Source organism: Arvicanthis niloticus, chromosome 19 (genome assembly GCF_011762505.2).
Source record: "Arvicanthis niloticus isolate mArvNil1 chromosome 19, mArvNil1.pat.X, whole genome shotgun sequence".
NCBI classification, from domain to species: Eukaryota; Metazoa; Chordata; class Mammalia; order Rodentia; family Muridae; genus Arvicanthis; species Arvicanthis niloticus.
The window spans coordinates 5,342,428-5,360,381 of NC_047676.1; the positions used below are offsets into that span (position 1 = coordinate 5,342,428).

The 17,954-nt window shown below is 49.8% G+C and overlaps 1 protein-coding gene across 2 annotated transcripts; it reads left to right on the forward strand.

Moving 5' to 3' along the window:
* Nucleotides 1-6: 6 nt before the first annotated feature.
* On the forward strand, nucleotides 7-15,847 carry Tent4a (terminal nucleotidyltransferase 4A). 2 transcript variants are annotated; one of them, XM_034523249.2, is made up of 11 exons: nucleotides 7-163; nucleotides 1,228-1,348; nucleotides 3,798-3,905; nucleotides 4,856-4,984; nucleotides 7,493-7,706; nucleotides 9,131-9,257; nucleotides 10,162-10,262; nucleotides 10,823-10,995; nucleotides 11,470-11,628; nucleotides 13,185-13,349; nucleotides 13,704-15,847. In XM_034523249.2, the coding sequence occupies exons 3-11, from the start codon at nucleotides 3,858-3,860 to the stop codon at nucleotides 13,896-13,898; spliced, it is 1,311 nt and encodes a 436-aa protein (XP_034379140.2). In that variant the 5' UTR covers nucleotides 7-163; nucleotides 1,228-1,348; nucleotides 3,798-3,857; the 3' UTR covers nucleotides 13,899-15,847. The 2 variants fall into 2 exon arrangements, with proteins under 2 accessions (XP_034379140.2, XP_076772454.1); XM_076916339.1 differs by having other exon boundaries at nucleotides 13,707-15,847.
* The last annotated feature ends 2,107 nt before the right edge of the window (nucleotides 15,848-17,954 follow it).

The following is a 17,954-nucleotide window of genomic DNA, read 5'->3' on the forward strand; positions in this document are numbered from 1 at the left end:
TTGTCACAGCATTTCACCTGCTCCTTCCCCTAACGCCCACGATGGTTTTGTTTGTCCTCGTGTTTTGCAAGGCATGATGGGAGGTGCTGACTTGAACTGTGGGACTTCTCTTCCAGGTGCAGATATTTGGCAGCTTTAGTACAGGCCTCTATCTTCCAACAAGGTGAGTGTCAGCGCTGAGGAGAGGACTCACGGCACACTGGGTGTTGGCTTATGGAGTGGCAGTGTCTTTGTGCTTCTGAGGCTTGAATGGCCAGCTAAAGGGAAGGATTGCTGAGCACAGGGGGAGTAGCAGAAAGTACAGTTTATTAGTTTAGTATTAAGGCAGCAGATTGTTTGCTTGGCAGTTTTCTTCTTGCATTTAGTTTCTTACAGATCAGAGATGTTGGACGTTAGACAGAAAATGAGTGGGAAGTGTGTTAGTTCCTGCTGCTCTGAAGCCAGACCAGGGCTGAGCTGCCCGCTGTAGAAGCTCACGTAGCCTCAGTTCTGGGGACTGGAAAGTCTTAAGATTCAGAGGCCATAATTGGGCAAGACTTTCTTTTTATAACAAACCCACTCCTGCAGCAGTTGTCTTGATCCATTTACAAAGACATTGCCCCAGAGTCTACTCACCTCAGGAAGGAGAAAGACCTGTGCTGTTGGCTGGGGGCCACATTTCAGTAGAGTCTTTGGGGTTGTGATAGTGAGTAGAAAGTGTTAATGAACATCCAAGCACAGCTCTGTTAGAACAGTATTTCACCAAGATCTTTATGTAGAGGAAGTGTCAGATTTACATCCTAAAATTGACTTCTGGGCTCATATGTTTGCATGCATAGTGTACAGGTGGTTTTGTTGTACATGCTGGTTAGCATTTAGAGCTAGCTTGCTATGTAGCATTTGGCTATGATGTCAGGACTTGGGCTGGCATGGGCAAGCGCTCTAGAAGCCAAGTAGATTAAAAGTCTTCAAGGGTCTGCAGGCCATGAAGTCAGAGCCAGTGATGATAGTATAGATAGCTGAGAAGTAGTTTATCCGGTCCCTGTGGGTCACTGGGACTCTGAGGACCTTTTCACTCTGGCTTTATTTACTTAGATGACTCAAGAGCTGCACTCAGTGCCCAAGGCTTAGGTGCTTAATGGGACCTTGTGGCTGTAGAGGCAACGTGCTGTGGTCCTGGTCTTCCCCATGGGAGGTCACCTCCTGGTGACGTGTGTTGTAACTGATGCACGTTTCTCTTCTGTCCAGTGACATAGACCTGGTTGTCTTTGGAAAGTGGGAGCGTCCTCCGTTACAGTTGTTGGAACAGGCCCTGCGGAAGCACAACGTGGCTGAGCCATGCTCCATCAAAGTTCTGGACAAAGCTACAGTGAGTATTGGGGGCCTGACACCTTCACCTGAAAGCAAGTCTTGACATGGGTCAGTGTCCTCTAGTTTTCCTCACAGTGGTTACTGGTTATATTTTGAAGATTGTCCTCTTGTGGTATAATCATGATTTACCAGCTGAGAACCTGTTTGGTGATAAGTGAACTTGTCATTGTGAGATCGTCACTCTTGGCCCTAAAGGACAGACTTGTATCCATGTGTTTATGGAGTAAGGCAAGGAAGAGGATCACTAGGAGAAACTAGCATTCCCTGTGCTGTTGTCCTGTGTGCAGCTTAGGGATCTGTGTGGTGGTGGTGGTGGTGGTGGTGGTGTGTGTGAGTGAGAGAGAGAGATTCTTCCAAGAGTTCACTTTGTTGCCCAGACCTGTGTCTGCGTAGGAAATGCGTTGTCTCGGGGAAGGCTGGAAGATGAGGTTGCTTCTAAGAAGTTCCTGGGAGAGTTCATCACAGTGGTTCAGGTTAGATGCTTATGGTCTCAGTCTGCGGTCCTGTATGTACAAGCCACCAGCTCTGCTGCTATGGGCTGGTGTTTCAGTTTTGAATTAATGTGTTACCTCATCTGTAGGGTTTTTGGGGAAAGTGTGAGTTTCAATCCAGTGGCTGCAATCTCAGTTGGTACTTTTGCCTGGGGTGGTGAGTGTTTAGATGGAAGCATGCCCACTGTGGGTTGTGATCTTCACAGAGTGTCTGTGCTATCCCTGCCCAGCAGCCATCCCTCTAGGCCTGGCTTCCATACTGCTTTTTACCCACCTGAGCTCTGCCTAGACACAAGCCTTGGGTAAGATGCAGAAGGCCATGTTGCACTCGGTCCTCCAACTGACCGGCAGGCACACGCGGAAATGCCCACAAAGAACAGCAAGGGAAAAGCACTGAGCTCCCTTAAACACCTGGGGATAGGTGACACCTTGCTGTGATCCAGGGTTGTGCTATGGCCCAAGGTCCTGCTGTGGTCCAGGGTCTCCCTGTGGCCAGGGTCCTGCTGTGGCCCAGGGTCCTGCTGTGGCCCAGGGTCTCCCTGTGGTCAGGGTCCTGCTGTGGTCCAGGGTCTCCCTGTGGCCAGGGTCCTGCTGTGGCCCAGGGTCTCCCTGTGGCCAGGGTTCTGCTGTGGTCCAGGGTCTCCCTGTGGCCAGGGTCCTTCTGTGGCCCAGGGTCTCCCTGTGGCCAGGGTCCTTCTGTGGCCCAGGGTCTCCCTGTGGCCAGGGTCCTGCTGTGGCCCAGGGTCTCCCTGTGGCCAGGGTCTCCCTGTGGCCAGGGTCCTGCTGTGGCCCAGGGTCTCCCTGTGGCCAGGGTCCTGCTGTGGCCCAGGGTCTCCCTGTGGCCAGGGTCCTGCTGTGGCCCAGGGTCTCCCTGTGGCCAGGGTCCTGCTGTGGCCCAGGGTCTCCCTGTGGCCAGGGTCCTGCTGTGGCCCAGGGTCTCACTGTGGCCAGGGTCCTTCTGTGGCCCAGGGTCTCCCTGTGGCCAGGGTCCTTCTGTGGCCCAGGGTCTCCCTGTGGCCAGGGTCCTGCTGCGGTCCAGGGTCTCCCTGTGGCCAGGGTCCTGCTGTGGTCCAGGGTCTCCCTGTGGCCAGGGTCCTGCTGCGGTCCAGGGTCTCCCTGTGGCCAGGGTCCTGCTGTGGTCCATCTTGCTGTGTTTATTTTTTTTATCTTTAATTCCTCATCCGGGGAGAAATCCAGCTGTCTTAGCCGCTTTGACCACTCAGGCTTGTGCCTTAGTGCAGTGAGGCTCTTTGACAGTGTGGGAGGCCCTCGGGGCTTGTGTTGGTTTTGTTACTCAGATGTAGAAGAGCTTATGGGTGGCCTGGGGTTCCTGAGCTTCTGAACTTTTCAATCCAGACATTTGTGGAATGTTGGATGTAACTGCTTAGTCCTTCCAGACTTCCTGCCTCAGCATGTTGAGAAATGTGTACCTTGTCCTCAGTCACTGGAAGGTGTGGCACCCCATCTGCTGAGGGGGTGTGCTCTCTGCTGAGCATCCTCCGGTGATAACCATGGATGTGGATCTAGAAGTGCAAGGGCTTTGTGTGTGGTGCGGCCTGTCTCTGCAGCAGCTGCTCCAGAGTAAGGACAGCAGTGCTGCTCTGTATATGTCAGTGTGTAAAACTCTGCCCTGGTTTTACAGAGCAGAAGCAGGGCTCACCTCTGGCCATGTGGTGTGGCTTTGAGGTGCATATGCAGGTCAGTCCTTCCACCTTAGTCCTCTTTCTCGGGCTCCCATTCCACTCTTGCTGCCCCTTCAGGGTCGGCCTGCAGGAGATGGTAGAGTGGGAGCCCTGCTGGGAGAGGATTGGTCACGGACATCATGTGGACCTCCAGTGACCTCTGAGATGAACTCCTGACGTTCATGACCGCCAGTTCCCTTTTGTGAAGAGAGATTGGTGAGTGGCTCTCTGGAGATAATGATGTCACAGCAGTTTGTCAACTGTGTCCTCACAGGTGCCCATCATAAAGCTCACAGATCAGGAGACCGAAGTTAAAGTCGACATCAGCTTTAACATGGAGACTGGCGTCCGGGCGGCAGAGTTCATCAAGAATTACATGAAGGTACTGTTGTCACAGGTCCCCAGCAAGGACAGGGGTGTGAGACCTTGTTACTCATTTTCTCATGAATGTTAAAAACCTTAGAATGGGTTATTGGTAGCAGTACTGACAGTGCAATTTCCAAGTTTTGTCATGGGGTTTGTGGAGGCACTTGGGAAGTGCGTAATTGTTTTCTGATTGGCGTTGAGTGACAGACTGCTTATTTTAGAGCACTCTGGGAAATGTTCTGTGTATTGGTGCACAACCTTGCTCCTGGCTCAGTGCTACACTCCCAGCTTACTTTCTTTCTCACTTGCTGGACTCTGTATAGGTTGGTTCAGTTTAGAGGCCTCAGTGCTCATGAGTGCAAGAGTGGTTGGTGCCTGAGCTGCTGCCTTCTGGAGCTTTGAGCATTGGCACTCAGCCCAAAGGTCCTCTCCTGAACAGAGCCTGACACAGCCAGTCCTCCCCTCCTCTGTCATCCAGTCTGCAGGAGCATTTGCCCCCTTCTCTTGCTCTGTGACCCTGCTTTCCCTAGTTCTGTATGGGGGTTGGGGGGTGAGCCACCTGCTTACTGAGTGCTGGGATTCCTGTGTCCCACTGACCGAGTTCCTGCTTGGACTGGGAGGACGTTAACCCTCAGCTAGTGTGAACACTTAAGCCGAAAATTGGAGTCAGATTTTTTTGGGGGGAGGGGACAGGAGGATGGGTTAGAAGTTCTTTCTCTCACAGGAAGCTGTCTAGAGTCCCTTTAAAAATACAACAGCTTTGGGGCCTGGAGAGAGAGAGCTCAGAGGTTTAGAGCATTGAGTGATTTTCTCTGTTCAATTCCTAGCAACCGAGTGGTGGCTTATAACCATCTATAATGAGATCTGGTGCCCTCTTCTGGCCTGCAGGTGTACATGCAAGCATAATTAATACAAAACAAAAAAAGTTTTATCAGCTGACCTGTATGCCTCTTCTTGGGTTTACAGAAGTACTCGCTACTGCCATACTTGATTTTAGTGTTGAAACAGTTCCTCCTACAGAGGGACCTGAATGAAGTCTTCACAGGCGGGATCAGCTCCTACAGCCTCATCTTAATGGCTATCAGCTTTCTGCAGGTGAGTGGGCCTTTTCTGCACTGTGCTCTTGGCAGAAGTGGTAACCCTCACCCTCACCGTGAGCTGAGGAGGCTCCCTTTCCTGCTGCTTCTCCTCACAACATTGTTTGTGCTTCAGGAAGCTCAGACTTTTACTGTGGTGAGAACTGTGGATTGTTCATTTGGAGCAGGAGAGCAAGAATTGTTTTATTCCAATATAAATTACAAAAAAGCCTTTTCCACTGGTGCTTATCTGTAATTTATTATTCCCAAATATCCTGAGAATAAAGGGCAGATAGCAACATGGGGATGAGATGGAGAAATTTTTATCTATTTTTTTTTTCTTTCTGTGTTTTTGAGATAAAGTCACTCTAATCCTGGATGGCCTATAACTCAGTGTGTCGCCCAGGCTGACTTTGGACGCATGGCAGTCCTCTTGACTCAGTTTCCCTGGTGCTGAGATTGCACATGTGAGCCACTCTGCCTGGCAAGCCTTCTGTGATTGATGATCTTAAGTTTGGTGTCATCTCTGCTATCATGAGTTTAGTACTAGGAGCTGCCTCATTGGCAGAGGCCTCCCAAAGGCCCGCCTCTCCTTGCTGGTTGGTTGGTTGGTGGTGTTGAGCCAGAGTCTCACTTATAAGTCATACCGACCTGGAATTCACTTTGTATCCCAGGCTGGCCTTGAACTAGTAGCAAGGATTCTGTCTGAGGCTCCCGAGTACTGAGATTATAGACGTGAGCTCTTACATCTGCTGACTCTGTACAGAATAGTACCTATGTTAATTAAAGTTTCATTGCATTTATATTTGCTTGAGAAAACATTTGCCTGTGTGTTCTAGCCACCCCACTGCATGTTCTCATGTACATCACTGAAAGTGTATGTATGTCCCCCTGACTCCCCAAGTCTGTGTCCCCACATACATCACTGGTTCTCCTTTGTGTTTGCTTCCTGAGGGTTCGTGATTCCCAATGACACTGCTAGCCTGTAGGTCAGACTATAGCTCAGACTGTGTTCGTGAGCTTTGATGCAGACTTGTTGCCCCTGAAACATTCATCCCCAGGTATGACAGGAAAGAGGCTGACTGTGCTCTGAGCTGTGAGCTCAGCGCGGCCTCCTTATGATATGAAGGTGCTGCTCACAGCACAGCACAGTGGGCGACCTTACTAAGTGGCCTCTGTTTTATATCTTGAGTTTCTCTGATTTGAGGTAATATGTTTCAGATATCTTGTCAGGACAGGTGATGTTATCTTGTTACTGGGTACTTCTGGCTGTCAGACTTCACAGAGCTCTATAGCTGGAGTAGCCTTCCTTCTTCTATGTCTGTGTTGGAGACGTCCCACCTCAGGCTGGACCTGGTGTAGCATCTGCTTATCTCACAACTGCCTGAGGGAAGAAGGCTAGGCCCTGGGCTGCGCTGTCTTGGATATTTGATTTGGCTCAAAAGCAAGAACATGAAGGCTCAGCAAGAGGACTGCTCTGTTCTTTGGAAGAGGGCAGAACTCTGACATTGTGAGGGATCGTTCCTGGAGGGCCATGCTCATGTTTCAGCCCTGTGCTACCAGGACTCGGACACTGGGGAGGCTTGACATCACCATGCAGAGTTGAGCAAAGGACAGAATCCTCTGTGTGACCATGGAAGCGATGAGCCACACACACTCTTGGGTGCTCACTCTGTAGTGGGCAGTTCAGGTCTGTAAAGCTGCTGGCACCTAGGAGTTACCTATAAGGGACAGTGGACAAGCGTTGCAGTGATGCTGTGGCTTGCTAGAACAACGTGTGGGGCTAAAGTAGCCTGACAGGGCTGTGTGAAAGCAGGAAGTGAGTTCCCAGGCAGAGTTAGCTCAGCCACTCACGTCCTGGTCCACATGATTGTGATACTGTCCAGTCTCATCCTGCCACCTACTGGGAGCATGTCAGGATGATGACATTAATGTGAACCGTGCAGCCACCATTCAAATGACAGTTGTACAGAATGTGGAAAACTTACCATTGGCAGTGTGAGGGTAACTAGATGTGTGTGTTTGCATGTTTTGGTGTGATTAGATGTTGAGATAGATGTCTTCTCTCTTTCTTTTTTCTTCCTTTCTTTTTTCTTTTGGTTTTTCGAGACAGGGTTTCTCTGTGTAACCTTGGCTATCCTGGAACTCACTCTGTAGACCAGGCTGGCCTCGAACTCAGAAATCTACCTGCCTCTGCCTCCCAAGTGCTGGGATTAAAGGTGTTCGAAACCACTGCCCGGCTTTTTTTTTTTTTTTCTTTTCCCCATGAGACTCGGGCAGAGTCACAATGGGGGATGAGGGATTTGAACCGGGAGAGCAGGGCGCGGGTTGCCCTCTGGCGGCTGCCACCGCTCATTTGCTGTCTTCTCTCTTTCAAGCCCACCACCAACAGAGGCCAACCATTGTTTTGTGTGTTCTCAGGTGCTGTTGAGTGGGGACCCCTCAGTGGGTCCCTGGAGAGGCTGTAGGTGAGTGTCTTTGGAGTGTGGCTTGAATTCATATATCTGTGGCTCTCCTGCTTTTACAGTTACATCCAAGAATCGATGCCCGGAGAGCTGATGAAAACCTGGGAATGCTTCTTGTAGAATTTTTTGAACTTTATGGAAGGAATTTTAATTACTTGAAAACTGGTATTAGAATAAAAGAAGGAGGTGCCTATATCGCCAAAGAAGAGGTTATGAAAGCCATGACCAGTGGGTACCGACCATCGATGCTGTGCATTGAGGACCCCCTGCTGCCTGGTGAGCCCCCCACCCCCACCCCTCCACCCCCTGCTGGGAGCACAGTGCTGGCTTTTCTGTACCAGCAGACCTCAGTGGGAACACTTTCAGGAGTCCTGGTTCTAACTAGTTCACTGCATCTTAAAATGGTTACATTCTGTAAATATCAATTAGGAAAGGCAAATCAGGGACTCCTCACAGAAAATACCCACTTCTGGAAAGAAGTGTGGGCCACTAAGGAAACAATGGGTCTCCTGAGGGTGTTTCTCCATGGCTTTCCTGTGGCGTTGCAAATGCTGCTCTTGTTATGTGGTGGCTGAGCTCGGACTCCCAGCCCTACTCCGTTGGCACGCGTAGGGTCATCGTCTCACTGGGGCAGCACTTGGTCTTCTGTCTGTGCCAGTCTGATAACTGCTGCACATTGTTTAGTTACGGTTCTTCCTAGTTCCTGCTTCTCAGCCCTGCGTGTGCCTGGTGAGCCTGTCTCAGGTGCTGTTTTAGTGCTGTGATGGACCAGGGTCGAAGTGGCAGCAGGATGACATAGGCCACATGGGTGTCCTGTGCTGGGGAGCCTTGTCCACACTACTCACAGATCCCAGTGTGTGTGTTCATTTGTATTCAGTCTGTTTTATTATTCTGCTCCTGTTCATTATTTATTTACTGTCCTCAAATTTAATGATCATTTTAAAACTGTTAGATTGTTCTAGGGTGAGATTAATTTCTTTAAAAATCTATTGAAAGAAAATGTAGACAATTCTAGTCAGCTGTCTTTAAGTGGCATGATGGATCCCATAGATGGGGAGGTGGGGTGGCCCTGGGAACATCCTAACAGTGTGTCACCCACTTGAGTGTCCCGTGTCCTCAGGTTCTATTTCAGTCTGCCTGCATTACTCCTGGACTATAGCTGCATCTAGGAAGAGGAAATTCCAATATCCTCCCTAAAAACCCCATACCTGACATGACTGAGGAATGAATCTATGTAGGAGTTAAAAGTTTCTCCTGATGCTAGTGATCGCGTCTACAGCACTCTGCCCTCAGAGGGCTTCCTTCAGTTCTGACTCTGTGTTCAGGGTGAGCAACCCCTCCCCTCACGCAGTAGGCTACTGCAGGGCTTGTCCTGATACTGATCATGCCAAGTCTACACTGCTGGTTGAATAGTCTGGATTTCCTTGTGGTGTGGACTTTCTTTCTTTTCCCTTTTCTGCTACCTGGGGATTTAGCAGACTCCATGAACTGTCTGACATCTGTGACTGCCTCCTTCCCATTGTTAGGAATAGACTTACCACGGAGTCTGCAGCACACTGAGTGTGTGTGCATTTACATACCATGACCTGTGGACTGCCGTCCGTGGCAGCTCGGTGCTGTGTTTACATGCCTCGTGTTTGAGCTGTTGTTTCTGGCAGGCATTAGTGTCAGCCCCTATTCACAGTGCCTTTGCGTTGCAGGGAACGACGTTGGGCGGAGTTCCTATGGAGCCATGCAGGTGAAGCAGGTGTTTGACTACGCTTACATTGTGCTCAGCCACGCTGTGTCACCACTCGCCAGGTCTTACCCCAACAGGGATTCTGAAAGGTAAGGGTCTTGTGCCTGAGTTCTGGGCTCCTCTTTCCTGTGGAGTAGCAGGCGCACTGTTTCTCGTCATGTGCTCCTGTGACATGGATGGGCACACTGTCCTACTTGAGTGACCTGGATAGTAAGCAAAGCTTTTCGGGGAATCAGGATGGCTTTCGGGTAGCCCATGGCCTAGGGCTGAGTATTTCTTAGTGGGGTGGTATTTTACTTGGAGTGTTCCGCATTAGGGCAGATTCCTGATGTTGAAAGCCTTGGGTTGGTGTCTGTCCAGCAGCCGTCAGGTGTACATGCTTATGTTGTGAGTGGGTTGAGATCTGAACACACTGCTCTGCCTCTCCTACTGCTGAGCTGTCCTTCAGCTTACAGGTGAGGAAAGTCTAGGATGTCTTCTTTAGTGGTAGTCAGACATATTTATCTCTAACTCCAGCTTAGCTGCTACAGTATGTGGTCATGGCAGCAAGAGGAGACAAGAGTGGAAGGGGAGAAACGGGCTGAACAGACTGCTGTCAGCAGTGTGAATATCTGCTCTGGAGCAGGCTGCCTCAGGACAGTGTTAAGGATGAGCCCATGGCTTTATGTCGATTGTCCAGACACAGTGTTGCATGCCAGCGCCTAGTCTGTGCTGGGCATTTGGGAATCTCTCCTCACCTGTGCAATGGGAAACAAAATGTCAGGATTTCATGGCCATGGTGCCTGGGAGTCTAGACTCCTCTAAACTGGATTGAAGCCATCATCAGTGTAGACAGCTCTTGGTTAAGGACTTGTAATAGTGAACCTACTTTTGCTGTACCATGATCTCATGGCACACATGAATGCAAACATGTCAGAACCCATTCTTTTTCTTGTCCTTAATGAGCCTCAGGTCTGACACCGAGGGTTTATGTCCAACCTTGTTCTCTTGTAGTACTTTAGGAAGAATCATCAAAGTCACCCAGGAAGTGATCGACTACCGGAGGTGGATCAAAGAAAAGTGGGGTAGCAGAATCCTCCCGTCTCCAGACCTAGGTGAGAGCTGGCAGCGAGGCGTGGCCCTCTGGGCCAGAGCACGGAAGCATCTCTTACCCTCAAGCTGTGAGAGTAGCTTTTTCTGATAGGCCAACCGTTCTATAAAGCTCTGGACTCTATAGAGTTGTAGCTTCAGTAAACGGGGGTGGGAGGGTTGGGGGGAGCAGATGGAAGTAGTTGCTAATGTTGTGTTAGGTTAGACTAAGGTGCACTCCAACACACAGTGGCAAGAGATCGCTGAGATGCAGATAGTTTTTGTTCCAGATCTTAGAAACCCAATGTGTACTTGTGTGTCAGTATTTTACATTCTACATTGATATTGGAAATGCTTGGTTTATGTTTATAGTTTATTACAGCTACAGATTAAGACTTACACACCAGCATTGGACAAATGTTTCAGTGTTTTCTGATAACCAGCTTGATACACATTTGAAAAATTAAAATTAATTTAGATGTAAGGTTTGGTTGTTAGTCAAACGGCAGCATTCGGAGCCCAGAAGCCTTGTGCTTCGGGCCACCTTGCACTAGTCACTAACCTGGACTTTGCTTTCCTGCCCCAGACAACAGGATTAAGATAAAGGAGAGAATTCCCACGTGCAATGGGGAGCAGATGCAGAGCCGGGAGCCCAGCTCCCCGTACAGCCAGCGCCTGACTTTGTCCCTGTCCAGTTCCCAGCTGCTGTCTTCAGGCTCCTCTGCTTCTTCCGTGTCCTCGCTTTCTGGAAGTGACATTGTGAGTGGGCTCTGGACTGTCGTCCTTCTTGTAGGGTGGCCGCTGTTCTTGTAGTAGGGAGTTCAAGACTTACTTCTCCTCCATCTCTGTCCCTTGCTGGTGTGTGTGTGTGTGTGTGTGTGTGTGTGTGTGTGTGTGTGTGTGTGTCAGTGTCAGTCTTTGTTCGGTGTTCTTTTGCATAGGCTTTAAGAACCCCAGGCTGTATTGCTCATATGACCAAGGTAGTAACAGCACTCAGACAAACTGTGGACTTTGCTTTTTTTTTTTTTTTTTAATTGGTTTAGAGATTTACAGGTTAAGTCCATGTGTCTCATCTGTGTTTTCTGTAGCCTAGTCTTTCTCCATTCTGAAATGGCTGAGGGAAGGGGTATGTTTGCTCTAATGACCTTTCCTAGCTTCCTCCCTGAAGGCGCCTGTCTCAGACCTCAGCAGCACTGTGCTTACGACTCTCCTTGTTTCTATGCTGCATTCTAGGACTCTGACACACCACCCTGCACCACGCCCAGTGTTTATCAGTTCAGCCTGCAAGCACCCACTACCCTGATGGCCAGCCTGCCCACAGCCTTGCCAATGCCCAGCAGCAAACCCCAGCCTGCTGCTTCCAGAACGTTGATCATGACAACAAACAATCAGGTACAGGCTTCCTCCCCAGGGACAGCATCCAAGCCAAGCAGTACCCTAGATCAATGTTTTCTGTGGACTGCTGTGTCTAGTGCTGTCTCCCAGCAATTGTCGTGCTCTGGTGGCTGTAGAAAGACTCAGCCTGCTCTGTAACACAGTCTCTGACTTGGAGTCTGATGTGGTTCTTGAGGACTGGATGCCTCTGACAGGCGCTCTCTCAGTGCTCCGTGTGCAGCAGTGTCCAGGGCACCCCTTGCTGGCTCTGTAGACACTTGCTTTCTTCTCCCAGAAACTCATGTACAGACTGAAGTGTCAGCATGGACTTAGACTCTGTTAGTCAGTCATTACTTGGGACTTCTTCTCTTTTTAAATTTTATATAAAGTGAGTCAAAAGAAAGTATTCATTATTGCGTATATACCCCAATTATATATCAGTTGGATTTGTATACACTCAGTACATTATTAACTAGAAAGGACAAGCAGCATTTGAAGTGGGAGTTGAGTGTAAAACAGAGCAGAAGTGTGCAGATGTGTCTCCTGGAGTCCTTGGGCCCTGCTGAGATCCCTTCCCACACAGCTGCTTTGAAGCTGTGAGCTGCTAAAGCACACGGCTCTAATGTTGACAGGCGTTTGACAGTTCACCCAAACAGTGTAGCCCAGATGACAGACCTTCAGTGCACACATGGAACTTTCCAAAGCACTTGTTGAAGCTGTTAAATTCTGCCCCAGTGCAACCTGACTGTCCGCTTCTTGAAAGGACACTGGCCCACACTCCCACTCTGGGGGCCCTAATGTTAGTCTTCAGGACCGTGTCTTAGAGAACCCGATGCAGGGCCAGCTTCAGTTTCCTACCAGAGGTGTTTTGGACCTGTGGTGTCTAAAGTGTGGGTGTGGATTCCAGTTAGTTGTCACAGTTGTATACATACCCCGTGTGAGTCAGGCTGAGCTTCTGGAAACCGAGGTTTGAGACTGGAGCAGAGTGCTGGTGTCTGATTCTCCACCATAGGCTTTCCACAATGGTAGCCAAACTGCTGCCTCTCCCAGCAGCTGCTGGTCTTTCTGTGGGGCTTTTCCTTGAAGGGCTAGCTCCCACTGTAGACTCTCTTGTCTGTACGTGCTGGGTAAGGCAGTGACGCCAACATGGATGAGGCATTGGCACTGTCAGGCTGAGAGTGGTGCTCACTGCTTTCTCTTGCTTTGAGTGGGACAGATTATTAATGCAGAAGCTAGAGAGGTGGCCCTCTTTGACCCTTCCATGTGTTTCTCTGTCTGTTTGGGGTTTGAGGGGTGTTCACTTTGGGGGTCATTCTAGGGACTAAGATGACAGTTGCTCTTTTGATGGCTCTAATTGTTTTGAATTTGGTTTGATCTTGTGACCTAGTGACTGGCATAACTTGGTCTTGTAATTGCTGTTTAAGAAGATGTGGCATTTGTAATTCCAGGCCACAGTGTTGTTAGCTTGCACTCCATGAAGATGCGTGTGAGTGGGCTTTCCACAGCCAGCCCCATGCTGCTTTCCCTTGGTGCGAAGCCTTCACCTGTGTGAAGTTCTTGTTTCTCTCTCCTAGACCAGAGTTACCATCCCTCCACCGACCCTCGGCGTGGCTCCTGTTCCTTGCAGACAGGCTGGTGTTGACGGAACCACATCTTTGAAGGCTGTTCACAACGTAACTTCCCCAGCCATTCCCTCTGCATCCCCCAACCCACTGTCTAGTCCTCATCTCTATCACAAGGTGAGTGTTGTCCGCTGCTGGGCTACTGCAGCTGCTTGCTCATGGGCCTGTGCCCCTTGGAAGAGAACTTCCCTGTGTGCTCTTTGGTTGGTGGTTCAGTCTCTGTGAACCCCCGTGGGTCCAGGTCTTCCCGTGGTGTCCTCGACCCTGCAGGGATCTTCTGAGACCCATGAAGAGCAGAGCAGATGCGAAGCCTGTGGCCTGAGCGGATGATAGCCTGTTCCGAGTGAAGGGTTCCCTCTGCTTGCTGTGTGCTGCAGCAGTGATTATATGGCTGTGGGTTCCTGTTGTTCATTGTCTTTGCACCTCATGGTCTGTGTGCTCCAGCCCTGCTCTCTTTCTCTCTCTCTTCAGCAGCACAATGGCATGAAACTGTCCATGAAAGGCTCCCACAACCACACTCAGGGTGGCGGCTACAGCTCTGTGGGCAGCGGAGCTGTGAGGCCTCCTGTTGGCAACCGAGGGCACCATCAGTACAACCGCACTGGCTGGAGGAGGAAAAAGCACGCACACACAAGGGACAGCCTGCCTGTGAGTCTCAGCAGATAATGTCCTGACTGACTGCCCACAGGCCTCGGGCACCACAGGGGAACCGAGACCAGCATCCAGCACCTCCACCGTGGGCTGCCGAGTGCCGCCTACCACTGGCCACGCTGCATGTGTGTGGTGGCCGTACCCATCTTACAGAACAGCTCCTGTGCTCATCTGTGAAGCCTTACTACATGTGGATGTGCGTCTGCCTGCTCGAAGTCTAACCCGTGCCCAGCAGGGAGGCCTAGGAAGGGCAGGGACTGGAGGTGCGGCCTTGCAGCCATGTCTGCTGGGTGGCGATTTGGGGTTCTCATCGTGTCTGTCACAGGCAGAGATGCCAAGCCTTGCTCCATGTCTCTGTGACGGAGTGGGCAGGCTGCTGTTTTACTGCCCTCATGTCTTGTTTGAAAATTCGGGACTTTTTCTATGTAAATATTGAAAACTTATGATTTGTGCAATAACTCAGATATTTTTTATTTAATTTCATATTTTCACATAAGTTATATTTAAGGGAGGAGGGAATTTTTTTTAAAACACGCTTATATCCTTTCCCAATTTGCATTTTCTAAGTTGGGTTCCTCGTGTTGGCTGGTTATCTGATAGCATCATGACGTGAACACCGTGAGGAGGGGCCTGTGGGCTTTATTTTTACGTCTTTTCTTTTGGTCAGATGCAGTGACGGACCCAAGTCATCTCGATGGTTCTGTGGGCCGGCGTGTACCTGGCAGCCTCGCTGTAGGCCTTGGGCTGCTGTCCTGCTCTGACCACGAGTTTTGACATTTTGGTTTGGGTTTTTAAAAACTAGACAGCAAATCCAGCATTTAAAGTGCCAGAAGTATAAACCTCTAAGGGGAGAAGAGGTGGTCACGTCGTATACATCGTAAAGCCTTGTGACTGTGGGCGTGCTTCGGCCCGCTAAGTGGCGTGGTTTAGAGTCCTGGGCCTGGTGAGTACCATCACAGACAATGGCACCCAGATTTAGGAATGTGGAGAAAGGGGTTTCGTTGATTCCGTTGAGGAATCTGCATAGGTATGCACTCGTTCTGTTAAGAGCAAATATCTGAAAGGACCTCCGCTGTTGAGGGCACACGGGGAGTATTTAATGTATCCCAGGAGAGCACAGCCCAGTGTGGGCCCCGGAGCGGCAGGTGCCTGGCGTCAGAAGCATACAGGTATACTATGCAAGTGTATTCTGCCACACCAACCACTGTCTTTGTTACTTTTTTTGAACAAGAATATACCCATCGCCTGACCCTGAGTCTCTGGAGTACCACAGTTGTCCTGGAGTGCTTGCACTTGTAGGCCCTTTGACTTCCATTTCTAAAATGGGGGTCTGCTAAACACTACAGGTAGGTTGGTTTTAAGTCCACTAGTATAGAATGTCAAGCCGGGAAGCCGAGTGCTGTGCCATCTGAGTGACGTGCAGCAGTGCGAGTTCTGAATCGATGTCTGACGGTGACGGCCACTCGCCAAGGACAAGCTCTGTGTCTGGGTCTGCCTCCTGCTGCTGTGGTGGGGCTGTTGCCTCTGGGAGACACTCCAGAGCAGAGGAGCACATGGGGTCTGCAGCTCATGAAGATTGGAATCATCTAGAGTATTTAAAATTATTTAAATTGTGAAGCCTGTTGCTAAAGAATATTTATGAACACTGGTCCATAGCCTGTACTAATTTACACATTAGCAATATTGACTGTATCTGCATTAAGGAGCCACCGTAGGGCCATTCGAGTGACCCGCAGATGTGCGTTTTAAAGTTCTATCATCCACAGGCACAGGTATGTGTCCGTCCCCGTTCGTAATGGTGAACCACATGAATTGGCCTGGCTACACTGTGGCTGTATGCTACAGTTTGACAAAAAGATACCATGTTTCAATTTTCTGTGTGGACAACAATGTGGACACTAAAATTGACATATTTTTATGTAAAGTTTTTCTATTCTTTGATTTTTAATAAACTTTAGAAACCAGCTTTGTGTTGACTAAATGCTTTCCTCTGAAGGGTGGAGTGGTTTTTGCATTAGCTGCTTGCTGGGGTTCTTTCCAATCCTAAGGTCAACGCTGTGGCCAGGGTGGTGATGGGTCATTTTGCCACAGCATGGGGTTGTGCCACTGTGACTATAGCAGGAGGCTCAGCCCCGCATGCAGGTGCTCTGAAGACTTTTGGAAGATTGCACACTATACTGTGCTGTGTTCTGTACTTAGGTTGCCAGTGACTGTCATACTTGAAGCTCCCAAATATGATGCACCTTCAGCCTGTAAGTGACAGGACACTGGTCTGCTCAGTCCATTCAGTGTGTGCGATGGAATAGTGTAGTGCCTTATGAACAAAACACTCATCCATTCCAACACAGTAGTCTTTGCTCCATTGGCTGGGTCCTTCTTAGTGAAGGACCAGTTCATGACCATAGAAGTCTCAGTGAATTGTAAGCAAGATCAGGAAATCCATAGTAGGCTGTTTTTCTTGAGGCTTGTATTTGTTCTGACCTCAGGAACGTGAGGCTGACCATGCAATGCAGACCGTTGGCTATTTTGGAGAAAGTGCCTTTTTTTTTCCCTTTTTCCCTTGTTGTCAAGTCCTAAGCGTGTCCAGGCAGCGTGTCCAGGCAGCGTGTGCAGAAGTGAATCCGTACCTCATAGCTCAGTTGGCTCAGGTAGGGAGGCCTTATGGATCAGCTAGAGATGCTCAGTCATAAAGCTGAGAAGCAGGCACAGTGCTGTGCTGACACTGCCTCTCTAGGACACATGGCAGATGAGAATGGAGCCACAGGCCTGCTCCATGCACATGGCCCCTTTTCTGGTGGTAGCAACCGCTTTAAATTACAACAGCCCCTCCGAGCTACCTGTGCCTCTACTTTGTGCAGTTATCAGATGATGAAGCTGCAGCTGGCTCACAGAGCCTCTGCTGTATGATAGATAGATGCTGCCCTCTGGAGACATCTGTAGCAAAGTTTGCTTTGACCATGTTGAGCACCGGCTCGGATTCCTACCTTGGGCTCATTAGCCTGCTCTTCCTGTGGTGCTGTGGCTAACATCCCATGGCCATTGCTGTCCTGTGTGCCTCTCATCTGGTTTGCCCAGCTTTGAGGATACAGGTTCAGACACCTAGCTGTTCTCTTGATAAGAGAAACTGGTTCATCTGCAGCCACCTCAGAACTGCTTGGGGAAAAGGATGCTGCAAGTTACTTGAGATACAGATAAATAAGAGAACTGTCTCCAGTAAGAGTCAGGGGGGGCCTTTCAGCTCTGGGCCTCCATTCTTCAGGTAGCTCTTCCCCTTCCAGTGACAGCTTGGGGACTTCATTTGGTCAGGCTTGCCTTTGCTGTCTGACCTTAATATTCCTGATCTTAATATCCCGAAGGACCACTTCCCTGCCTCTCCACTGTTTGCAGGGTGTCCACATCCCTTCTCTGCTGACTCTAGCTGGCCCTGCAGCTCAGTGCAGTGTTTATGCTCAGCCTGAGTCCACTCTTGTATGTTCCCTTTGAGGGCTTTCTTTACATACTCCCTCTGCAGCACAGGCCGGATTCCATGAGCACTTCTGGCTTGGGCCTGTCTTCTGAGCATATCACCTGGATAGTTTCTTTACAGATATTCCCCAGGCTGCCAACTCAATGGGTCTTCAAGCACACCCTCTCTTGCTCTGTCAGCCCTGCAGCCACCTGCTCTCAGTGGAACTTGCAGGGTGGCCTTGAGCATCCGCTTTGTCCCCCTTCATTGCTTGCCTCCTCCTGACTGCATTTTTGCACCACTTAGAAGCTTCCATTCCTATGTGTTCCCACTGTCCCTTTGGGATTCAGATACCTCCTCACCAGGTTGCATTCCTCCAGCCCTTTCTCCCACATCCATCACTGAGAGCCATCTTTGAAAGTTGCAGGTAATTCCCTCACTGCCTGGGATCCTCAGAACAGCATTTGCAAACCTTGGGTGCTGACTTTTCCCTTCAGTGTTCACAATTGCCCCAGATGCCTGCTTGCTGTTGACCTGTCCATCTTCAAGCACACTGTATTGATCTTCTTAGAGAGGGAAGCTGTAGAGTCCATAAAGTTCATCATGGTCATGAGGACCTGAATCCA

Excerpts from the sequence above, each read along its gene's own strand:
- Tent4a (XM_034523249.2), top strand. The coding sequence starts at position 3,858 with ATGGAGACTGGCGTCCGGGCGGCAGAGTTCATCAAGAATTACATGAAG. Across the intron at positions 10,996-11,469 it reads CGCTTTCTGGAAGTGACATT|GACTCTGACACACCACCCTG; the intron begins GTGAGTGGGCTC and ends GCTGCATTCTAG. Across the intron at positions 13,350-13,703 it reads GTCCTCATCTCTATCACAAG|CAGCACAATGGCATGAAACT; the intron begins GTGAGTGTTGTC and ends CTCTCTCTTCAG.